Source organism: Neoarius graeffei, chromosome 14 (genome assembly GCF_027579695.1).
Source record: "Neoarius graeffei isolate fNeoGra1 chromosome 14, fNeoGra1.pri, whole genome shotgun sequence".
NCBI lineage: Eukaryota > Metazoa > Chordata > Actinopteri > Siluriformes > Ariidae > Neoarius > Neoarius graeffei.
In genome coordinates, this window is record NC_083582.1 from 3,266,457 (window position 1) to 3,278,653 (window position 12,197).

Here is a 12,197-nt window from a genome sequence, read left to right on the forward strand (position 1 = left end):
AAGTCCTTTCCAGCCCTGACCTGATGTCTCTAACCCTTTCCCTGTCGTCTCTAACCCTGCCCTGTCCTTTCTAACCCCGCCCTGTCCTTTCTAACCCCACCCTGTCCTTTCTAACCCCGCCCTGTCCTTTCTAACCCCACCCTGTCCTTTCTAACCCCGCCCTGTCCTTTCTAACCCCGCCCTGTCCTTTCTAACCCCGCCCTGTCCTTTCTAACCCCGCCCTGTCCTTTCTAACCCCGCCCTGTCCTTTCTAACTCTGCCCTGTCCTTTCTAACCCCGCCCTGTCCTTTCTAACCCTGCCCTGTCCTTTCTAACTCTGCCCTGTCCTTTCTAACCCCGCCCTGTCCTTTCTAACCCCGCCCTGTCCTTTCTAACCCCGCCCTCTCCTTTCTAACCCCGCCCTCTCCTTTCTAACCCCGCCCTGTCCTTTCTAACCCCGCCCTGTCCTTTCTAACCCCGCCCTGTCCTTTCTAACCCCGCCCTCTCCTTTCTAACCCCGCCCTCTCCTTTCTAACCCCGCCCTGTCCTTTCTAACCCCGCCCTGAACTTTCTAACTCTGCCCTGTCCTTTCTAACCCTGCCCTGTCCTTTCTAACTCTGCCCTGAACTTTCTAATTCTGCCCTGTCCTTTCTAACCCCGCCCTATCCTTTCTAACTCTGCCCTGTCATTTCTAACCCCGCCCTGCCCTTTCTAACCCCGCCCTGTCCTTTCTAACCCCGCCCTCTCCCATTTCCTGTTCAGACAGGACAACTTACTTGCTTTGCTATATCATTGTCCTTCTGCTCGACCCTGTTTAGTTCCCAGACAGTGTCCTCTCACTGACTGTCTCTCTCACTCTCTCACACACACACACACACACAGAGAGCAAGATTTATTACTCATCATTTCACACACGTTGGGAAATGTCAGGCCATTGGACGGTGATTAGTCACTGACCTGGAGGTTGTTGTTCACCCAAAAATAAATAGATTGTGTGTAATAGGAGTTGTGTAATGTACTCTCAGCATAATAGTCTGCTTTTGTGTGTGTGTGCGTGTGTGTAGGATGTTCAGCGGATCAGCAGTGTGGAGAAGAAGGACAGTACGGTGGTCAGTGAGGTGGGCTGGATGACCTCGGTGAAGGACTGGGCCGGGGTCATGATCTCTGCACAGACACTCACCGGACGCGTGCTGGTGAGTCTCCACACACACACGACCTCGATGGTGAAGTCATGATATTCTGTGGTCAGAAACTAATAATCACCAGCTCCTCAGTTCTCTATTTTCAGGAAGCTGTAATTGGCTGTTCGCTTCCTCTTCTCCATTCTGCAGTGTTGAAGTTCACAGAACAAAGCAGTGCTCCTACACTGACCTTCACCAGGAGCATCTCACTGCTTTCATCCTATTATATTATTATAGACTAATAGTGTCTAGCTGACTGAGTCTGTATCCATGGTAACAGGAGCCTAATGATGCAATTACAGTCAGAATGTCTATCTTTCTTAAAAAACCTTAACTGACATCTGTTTAAATTCTGAAGAATTTCATTATAAGGTATTTGCCATCGTTATCTTGCGTTCTTTTCATCATGACCTTACTTGACCTGTCGTCATGCTAAGTTCACTAGCAGCAGTGGCTTTGCCCTTACGGTGTGTGGTATCTGAAGTAGAGCTGTTCAATTCCTTCCGGTCGAATTCTGTTCACTGAACTGCGAATCGATTGAGTCAAATCTGAGTCGATTCATTTCTCGATTATGGAAATGAAAACAGCGAAAACAAAAAACAACCCTTTTAGTCCATTTCTGCGTCTAATCTGATAGATTCACCCAGCAGCATCTAATCTGTAGGTGCGTCCAGGCTGTTCGAGTACGGCTGCACGGTGAATCGTATTTGTGAGATTCAGTGATGGACACGCTGTGAAAGGCTGCGATAGAAGAACCTTTTAGTTGTGTTAAAGGTTACGTTTTCCTCAGGTAAATGTTCTGTTAATGAAGTTTAACCTTAAATGATCTGCACTACATCTAGCGCACTAGGTAGGATATTATACCCGGGTGGCCTCTGTGAGTCGGTGATGCTTAAATAAAAATGATTTTTAAAAATGGTGTTGATGGAGTATGATAAGCTGTAGGACTAATATTTCTAAATATCTGTTTTCATTTTAGTTTTTTATACTTTTAAGATGAGTTCTTTGTAAAGAGTAGCTGTGTGTGTGTGTGAGAGAGAGATGTAGAAAGGGATACTGGTGTGTAGTAGCGCCTTTAATCCTACTGAGCGTGTGCAGTAAACAGTGTTAGCATTAGCCTCTGGCTGAAGCGGTTGCTATGGCTTCCAGGCTGTTCAGTAACATGGCACAGTTAGAGCCAGACAAATGTCCAGACACACACACACACACACACACACACACACACACACACTGAGCCATTATATGAATTACAAGCCATCATGCAGATTAATATGAGCCATGATACATAATATTAATTGTTATTCATACGCCTTTATAAACCAAGGTGTGTGTGTGTGAGAGAGAGTGATGTAAGCACGCCATGACTCAGCTGCATCTGCTAGATGATGAATGAAGCTCATCACTTGTGTGTGTGTGTGTGTGTGTGTGTGTGTGTGTGCGCGTACAGAAACCTTGAGCATTTATAGTGTGTTGAGCTGACCTACACTGTAGCCATGGTAACAGCAGCTTCATGTAGCACAGCAGATGTGTGTGTGTGTGTGTGTGTGTGTGTGTGTGTGTGTAATGTTGAACACTGCTGTAAGCTTGTTAATTAGCACTGTTATTAAAATATCATTAGAATAAATAACCAGGGTGTCGTGTACACAAACAGTTGCTACATTTGTATCCTTTTAAAGTTGGACATGAAGTGAATTAAAATTCAAGCAATTAATTTCCCAACAAATAGAATTACCATGACAACAGAAAAAATAAACCATAGGTTTGGAAACCATCAATGGTGGAGACTGTCATGTTTGGAGACCACCATGTCTTGAAAATGATGCTTGGTGGCCTTCGTGTTTGGTGACCCTCAAATTTAGTGACCAAGTTTAGAGTCGGTCACGTTTGGAGACCGTCATATTTGATGACCGTAATGCTTGGAAACCATCACATTCAGAGACCATCAAGTTTAGAGTCAGTCATGTTTGGAGAGGCCAGCGTGTTTGGCAAATGTCACATTTGGTGACCGTCATGTTGGATGGCACTCATGTTTGGCAGCAGTGTGGAGGCCATCAGGTAATCAGCCCATCATGTTTGGGAGCTGTCTGATTTCAAGAGCATCATGTTTGGAGACCATTGTGTTTGAAGATTAACTTGTTCAGAGATCATCACGCTTGATCAATGTCCTGCTTGGCAAGTGTCATTTTTGAAGACCATCATATTTGGTAACTGTGAAATTAGGAGGCAGTCACTGTTGGAGACCATCTTGTTCTGAAGACGCCACATTCGGACACTGTCTTGTTTGGTGACCAGACCATTGTTACGGACACCACCATATAAAGTAAAGACAAAACTGAGACGCTCTAGAACATAACTGAGAAGTAGGAAACTAGGACGAGGAAGTGGGAAACAAGGAAACAGGGTTACCTGGGAAACTAGGACACAAACAGCAAGGGGGCACAGCTTCAAATTACAGCAGTGACATGCAAGACACATGACAAACTAAAAGGCTGTAAAGTCACAAGTGCACACAGGTGACACTGATAAATCAGGGAGTGGAGCTAGAACAGGAAGTAAACAGGGCATGGGCTGTTTCAAATGCTACAGTTCACGAATACGTCCTGTTCTTACGACAACGAGATAAGAAATTTTACAGCAAAACTTTATAGCTTTTACAAATGTAGTGTTCAAATGTGTGTAATGAAATAAAGTGTAATGTTGAAGCACCATTACCTGGAACATGGAGCTGAAGGTTAGATGTTTAGAGTGACATATTTAAATAATATTGGCTGGCTTTGAGTGGTATATGAGATGTATTCCACTCAGCTAGCATGATACTGAACGAGTCAAAGATGAGTAGCTGAATGGAATATATCTGATAGACCATGAAAAAAGGCAGCCAATATTATTATACATACACACTGTCTTCATATCAGCATTCTCATAGGCCAATGCGAACTTGCCCGTGACTCGCTGCTGTTAGCGCAGCAGTGCACTTACCTTCCAGCCGGTGCAGCAGTATCGTTAGCGAAGTACGATGCTAGCACAGTCAAGCCGAATAATATTATTATTATTTTTCCTGTGTAATTTACTGCAGGGCTAGAATTTCATGAAAATTTGCAGGAATCTGTTTGGATTCTCACAAAACCGTTTTGCGAGAATCCTGAGAATCCAATAAAATTTTTCCCATAACTCATAACATCATTCACGACCTTGCCTCTATATCTGAAAAAGTAAATTCAATATTCTCTGTAATTGCATGTCTTGATAATTTATTTATTTCAAATTCTGGTGTTCATTTTAATTTGAGTGTAATTTTATTAACGTAAAAAATTATCGAGTTTCTCATGTCAGTAGCCTGTATTTTTGTGTGTTTATCATATATTTATTCATTTCATTGGTCTTGTTTTTCTGATTCTGAATGACTGCACTAGTGTGTGTGTGTGTGTGTGTGTGTCTGTGTGTCAGACTCGTGTATAGGCTATATATCATTATATGCGTGACGATCATCGACCGTGAAACAGAATACCCACCGCGCTTTGATTTTGTTATAGTGCAGGCTGCATGTCTTACACCTCGCCTTGACCGCGAAATCGTCTTCAAAGTCGAAGTCATAATTGTCTAGTAGGTCATCGCCCCACGCCTGTAAACCGCACCGTGATATTCTTTTCGTTTTTTCAATGGATTTCGAGGTGTTTGGCTGACTATCACTTGAGCTGGAGTACGCCATCTTGTTATTTTTGACAACAAAAGCCACCTGGCGAGTACTCGGCGGACTAGATGCAAGCGACACCAAGCGAGTGAAACACACTTTGCACATGCGCAGAACGTTTGTTTATCGAAACCGAAACCGTTTGTGGAATTTTTGTGTTGAAGTGATTGCTTTGATATTTTACGATAAAATTACGATATTTCTTGAATATTTTGCGTGAATCCGTTGGGATTCGCCTGGGGAGCAATTTATGCGAATGCTCACGCGAATCGATTTGCGGATTCGCGCCAAAATTCTAGCCCTGGTATTACTGAGTTACTTTTAAAATCAACATCGACAGCTCCACGCAACGGAGCGACCTGGCAGCCAAACTTCTATCAAAATCGTCCGATTTTAATGACACGAACCTGGTGGCCATGTTTGTTTACAAATTGTCACAGTCGCTCGCTAGCATGGAAGTTTTATATCGTAAATCATATTCAATGCTCATTCTCCATTGGGTAGAGTGATGTAATACACATAGGATGAGCCAGCGTTTCTCAACCTTTTTTCAGTCACGTCACCCTTCAGAAGTGTGCAAATTCTCAAGGCACCCCCATATAAAATATACGCAGTCACGCTGACCCCGGCAGTGACGTTGTGACATGGGAAAGGGGGCCGCGAGACAAATGTTGATGATGCATGAGGCGGCGATGATCTGCATTAGTGTAACTATCATTTTTTGGAATTTTAATTCATTATATTTATTTCAGTGTTAAAATATATAATTTTTTTGACGGCACCCCTAACGAAGCCAGACGGCACCCCGGTTGAGAAAGGCTGGGATAAGCGATATGCTAAGAATATTGCATGCTATCGAACCAAATGAATGAAACCAGCTAGAAGGGAATAGAACATGTTTTTATTCCATCGAAAAAGTGTCCTGTATGTGTAATAATATTAAATATTCTAGGTGCTACGTTGCCAATTTGTCAGCAAGGTGTTAGCTAACTACTTAAAAGGCTACTTATGACTTGCGTCTGTAACTTGTTACTCAACCACAGAGTGTTGTGTGGTTCCTCAGTGACTGTAACTAATGAGACCTTGCATATCACATAGTTGTGTTTGGAACTCGCGTTTGTTTTTGATCTGAGCAGCTTTACTACAGTGCTGCTAATCACTGTGTGTATGCGTCTAGAATATTCCATTAGAGCTGAGACATTCTGCTTGGCCTGTCTCCACCAAACTGGTACACAGGAAATGTGACTCAGGCATGTGGACTTTCTCAGTGCGTCTCCTTGAGCTGAGAAAAGCTCAAACAGGCCAACGACAGAAGCTTAAAGTGTGCCCGTGGGCTGGTAATTAGATTCGTTAATCATTAATTAAAACAGCGGACTGAGCTGTGTCTTCCGGTGTCCTACATCCATTTAGCATCATCTGTAGTAATGAGCTCTGATTGGCTGTCAGTCCTAAACACTCTGACTACATTATTCATGTATAAACCGTGTCACTCAATTGCTGATCATTACAGGTCAAAGAAATCCAGCGTAAACATCTGTAAAGTCAGGACTACACACTGTTTAATTAACAAGCGTGTCTGTTTGAATATAATTACAATTTATTCACACTAATGAATGCTTGTAGTGTGTTTCCTGGGTATCTTATTCGTTCAGTCTATTATTGAGGTTCATTAGATGTAAATTGGGGTTTTAAGCTGATGCAGTTGAAATAGAAGGCTGTCATGAAAGAACTTGAGGTTTAACCCAAGTGCAGACCTACCAGTACTCCATCCACCCATTATCCGTAAGCACTTATCCTGTGCAGGGTCGCAGGCGAGCTGGAGCCTATCCCAGCTGACTATGGGTGAGAGGCGGGGTTCACCCTGGACAAGTCGCCAGGTCATCACAGGGCTGACACATAGACACATACCCCTTTTCCACCAAATCAGTTCCAGGGCTGGTTCGGGGCCAGTGCTGGTGCTGGTTCACAACTCGTTCAACTTGCGAGCCAGCTGAGAACCAGTTTGCTTTTCCATAGCTCGCAGAGCTACGTCATTACGTCGCTGTATACGTCAGTTACGTCGCTATGTTTGCATAAACCTTGGCGCAAATATCGAAGCAAAAACAACACGGAAGCAGCAGCAGCAACAACAACAATAATAATAATAATGGATGACTTTGCGTTTGTACAGCTGCTGCTTCTCGCCGCTTAAAAATGGTGATCTTTCGTGGTCTTGTTATTGTTGTTGGTCTTAACAACTCCGCTCCCCCACTGACGTAAGCGGTTCTTTCCTCTGGCCCAGCAGAGAGTTGGTGCTAGCCTGGAACCGGTTTTTCTGGCCCCAGAGCCAGTTCTTTGTCAGTGGAAACAGAAAACCCGGTTCCAAACTAAGCACTGGCCCCGAACCAGCCCTGGAACTGCTTTGGTGGAAAAGGGGCAACAGACAACCATTCACACTCACATTCACACCTACGGTCAATTTAGAGTCACCAGTTAACCTAACCTGCATGTCTTTGGACTGTGGGGGAAACCAGAGCACCCGGAGGAAACCCACGCGGACACGGGGAGAACATGCAAACTCCGCACAGAAAGGCCCCCCATCAGCCACTGGGCTCGAACCCAGAACCTTCTTGCTGTGAGGTGACAGTGCTAACCGCTACACCACCGTGCCGCCCCCTGCCAGTACTGCTACGAGTTGGTACTAGAAGCCTAGGAAGGCATCCTAGACTGGTCTTCCCACATCTGACACTTTGTGAAGCGCAGCATATGATCACTCAAGCTGATCGCACTAGCCTCTTCATGGTGAAGACCAACCATGTGTCTTTCTGTGACCTTTGCTAAACATGGCAGATCTAGGGGAGAAGGAACCCTGAAAACAAACCTACCATCTACAAGGTGTGTCAGAAAAGTAACAGAACTTAGTGTGCTTCTTCAATGTGAGGGGCATCATCCACATAGAGTTCTTGCCACAGAGCTAGACGATCAACCATCATGTCTACAAAGAGATCCTGCGGTGTTTGCTTCATTCAGTGTGTGAAAAGAGGCGAGAGTTGTGGCAGGACAACTCATGGCTGTTTCACCACAACAACATGGCGACTCAACACCCTGAGCATCTGGTAGTTCCTTGCCGAGAAGAACATTGCCATGCTGGAGCAACCTCCCTACTCACCCGACCTAGCTCCGTGTGATTTTTTTTTTCTTTTTTTTCTCTCCTTTTCCCCAAGCTCAAGGGGGTCATCAAGGGGGACCCGTTTTCTGGACGCGGAAGCTATCAAGAGGGCCGTGACGATGGAGCTGCAGAGAATCTCGGGAGAATCCTTCCAGGAGTGCATGGAGGCGTGGTGGAGAAGGATGGGAAAGTGCATTAGACTCAACGGGGATTATTTTGAAGGGGAAAACTTGTAGTTTGGATTTGACACACATTTTTTTTGTGACCCCAGTTCTGTTTCTTTTCTGACACACCTCGTAGTCCCTTCAGGGGTGAAACAAAAATCCCAACATAGTGTACGCACAACGCTGGGTCTCACTGCCCTGTGGGTAGCTAGGGATAGTGAAAGGCAAAGGGAAATCAACCCTGACAGAAATATCGGAGTGGAGCCCTGTAACTGGTACTTGTTCCAGCCGTCTCGACTATGTTCTGCCACTGGACCCTGATGTCTTTGGACGAGAGTGTGCAGATGATGCTGCGCAAGTCATTACATCAGTCATCTTTGGACACACAGCTGAATTCAACTACTCTGATGTAATGGTCATCTTTGCAATGGTGATGGATGGACATATTGCTCAGATATCCCCGCCCCCATAAAAACAGCAGACGAGCTAATGGACACATGAATCTGGAATGATTGACGGTTGTGTAGGTGTTTTGAACTCACTGAAATTAACTAACCCCCTGGAAGCCTCCTGGACGTCCTCGCCTTCTGTCATGGTAAATGGAGAATGTATTTGAGTTCGCTAATGTGAAATTATTTAGCTAACCTTACATACATGTATATAGTTTAGAGATGCCAGTGAAGATTTGCAGCCAAAATTGGTCAAAAATTGCACTTTTTTTGGCCCAAAGGGAAAAAAAAATTAACAACAAAAAAAACTAGATGGAGACTGTGACTAAAGTCACAGTAATTTCTGCTAGCTGACCTTTGTCAATTGCAGGTCAAGGTGAAGGTCATTTTGCTGAACAAAATAAAAACTGATTGAAAAAATCATGAAAAATGACAGTTAACACCCCCCTGTTTTTCATGTATCGTTCCGGCTCGGTGATCCAAATCACCACCAAAAGTCATAGCAACTTAATTCAGCCCAGAGGTATTCTTCAGGTGAAATGTGGTGGTGATTGGTTGAAAACTGAGGGAGAAATAGCATCTTAAAAAATGCTACGAGAATAATAATAATAATAATAATAAAGTAGAAAGATCCTGAGTGAGGGTAACAATTTGCGCCAGCGCTGCTAGCACAAATTAAATAATAATAAGGCCTACATCAAGGTGTCAAATCTAGCACTAATAAAACTAATACATTTTTGCAATTACAAATTTATGATCGTTTTAACGATCAGCGCAATCAAGCCTATAAATCCATCTGTGCTGAAGGATCACAGCAGAGTTTTTGATGGTTCAATTTGATTTCAGGCTTGATGGAATAACACACACACACACACGCGCGCGCGCGCAGTAACAACAGGAGGATGTACGTAAGTCACAAACTAATGAGGCCTAATGGGAGAACAGTAAAATACCATGACAACAGGAAACGGTTACCATATAAGGAAAGTGAGAAACCAAACCTGATGGATGCTTTGCAGCATTTTTGGGGTTAAAATATTGAGTATTAAATGATAAACCTGTGAGAGAAGCCAGTGTTTGAATACTTCCCTTGCAATATTCTTTGACTAAGGTGTATTTGTATTAGTGTGAGGATGTGTGTTTTCAGTAGAGACTTCAGTGCACATCTGGATAACAACAGCGTGCTGTAAATATAAATGTAAACGTGAAGCTTGCAGGTCAAAACTTTGTGTAACTTTAGCTGATTTTTAGTCAAGAATTTGCTGTGTATTTAATATTTATATTCATTAATTAGAAATTCTCCAAACACAAATATGTCCATTGTCGTGGACAGGAAGTAACTTTCATTGCAGTGGAAAATGATTATAGTAAATATGCGTTTCCTCTTTAGCAGATAACTGAATAGTCATTTATTAACTTTTAACTTGAGATATTTGAACATTTAACATTTGACGCATGCCTCATAAACATGTACTGCACTTTGTCCTGTACAGTAACAATCCAGATTTCATTTGATTTGATTCCTAAATACAATATTAATACTATTAGTATATCATTCTAGATTATTTTTTTTATTTTTTTTACAGCTTTATACATCTAATTTAAAAGCTATTTAGTTGCAGTGCGCTCACACGTTATGATTTTCGCACCATTTTATATACAATTCTGCTGAAACTTAAATATTGTTTCATTGGAAAAGTTAATTCCAGATGTTAAGAATATGGTAATGAACACATTTTCTTTCTTTCACACGTTCATATTTTAGAAATATTCAAACCGAGAGACTTTAATAGATATGGACACAAGAAAATGAGTAAGTTCACCAACTAATAAACTCTTATTTTGGGAAATAAGCAGCTAATGATGTTTACTCCTGCTTCAGCCACGTTTCCAACCAGCCAGCTTTATTTTACCATCTGACTCATAGATGAGGACCAGAACCAGGTGACGGCTCTGTTTTTCTCTGATCAAGCCAGGAAATCAGGCAACTGAGTACATAAACAAGCCATGCATCCAAGGAAATAAAATAAGAATTTTCATTAGTTTAGCGTCTTGTATATGAAATGGAGATGTGTGAGCTCAGAATAATGGGAAGTTTTTCCATCTTCATGAAAGAATGCATAAACATGTAAAGAATACACAAACATAAATAATGCATGAGTGATGAGAACATGGAAAACATGCACTGCACTGAACCAACCTTCTGACTGCATGGCATGAATAACGTCTGATAGTTCAGTTCTCTCAGAGGGCTAGTGTAGTGGTTAGCACTGTTGCCTCACAGCAAGAAGGTTCTGGGTTTGAACCTCATGACCACTGGGGGCATTTCTGTGTGCAGTTTGCATGTTCTCCCTGTGCCTACGTGGGTTTCCTCTGGGTGCTCCGGTTTCAAATATGTGGAACAGATCTGCTGTGGTGACCCCTAATAGGAGCAGCTGAAAGAAGAAGTTGTTCGGTTCTTTCAATTGTAGAAATGGACAATCAAACCCCCATCCTTCTTCTGAAGTAGGTTGAGTAGAACTCTTTGTTCTGAACCATGGGGTCTATTCTTACAATCATTCTTCTGTCTAAGAGGGAACAAATTTTGTACAACACCACAAATTTAACAGGATATGAAATTGATGAGGTTATGGGTTCATTAAGATGTGGGGGCGGATGACAGTTTTGTACCCTGCAGCACTGTCACCAGGGCCCACTGGTTTGATGTAGTTGCTGCCCAGTAAGCAGCTTTTTCTGCTCTAAAGCACCCTGCTATCAGCTCCTGTCCTGCATGGGCAGCCTCCCAGGATGTTATTGATCATAACTATTGTTGTATAAATTCACACATGTGAAAGGAAACTGTTTCCAATCTCCATTTTTTTAGCAGTTGACTCCTAATGTGTGCCCAGCTTAAATCTCTCAATCTGCAATATAGCACCCTTCACTAAAATGCAACTCAGCAGTCTTGGATGCTTTTATTTAACTTATACCATGTGAACCAGGCTTAAAACCTTTAGCTTTGAACATATATTGTGCCAACTGGTCACAGAGGCTTTTAACACTAAGAGTCTGTTTGTGCAGTTCATAGTTGCTTGTGAGAAGTTTGTTTAAACTTTGTTTCCCAGAACATTACGTTTAACTCTCTTTGGGCATTTATTTAACTTACTAATTCATAAAAGGAATGACTGAGTGCTAAGGAAAGAAATCTATTTACAACACTTTTTGGTGCTTATGGGAAAGGAGGAGATGGGAGATGGGTCTGACAACTCAAGGTGCATTTTTGTTTCTTTAATTTTATTTTGCAGTGACTTCACTCTGCTCTACACACGAACCCACACAGCACTGGATTGCTCAGCACTCTCTCTGGTTACTGGCTTCTCTGAAAGAACACAAAAGATGCACATAAGTAAAATGTCAGTAATCACACACAGGTGAAACTCATCATGTGTTACCTGCTGGTCCTACCTGACTCCTTGTCGTCCACAGTTGATGCTTGATCACCCCTCCACTGCCGCATACCCCTACCACCTGACTCGGGCTGTCCAGCCTGCAGCTGACTCCCATCCTGGCAGGAGAGGAACTCCACCACCACAATCTGTGACCCTG

General features: G+C 42.9%; 1 protein-coding gene across 9 annotated transcripts in view; it reads left to right on the forward strand.

Moving 5' to 3' along the window:
* The window catches only part of LOC132897879 (calcium-activated potassium channel subunit alpha-1-like), a 158,621-nt gene that overhangs the window by 47,605 nt on the left and 98,819 nt on the right, over positions 1 to 12,197 (forward strand). For 8 of the 9 annotated variants that reach the window (XM_060939135.1, XM_060939134.1, XM_060939136.1 and 5 more), the window contains one exon: positions 1,044 to 1,172. In XM_060939135.1, coding sequence (XP_060795118.1) covers positions 1,044 to 1,172 — 129 coding nt within the window. Of the gene's footprint in view, positions 1 to 1,043; positions 1,173 to 12,197 lie in introns of those variants that run through there. The other variant, XM_060939139.1, reaches the window with a different exon arrangement.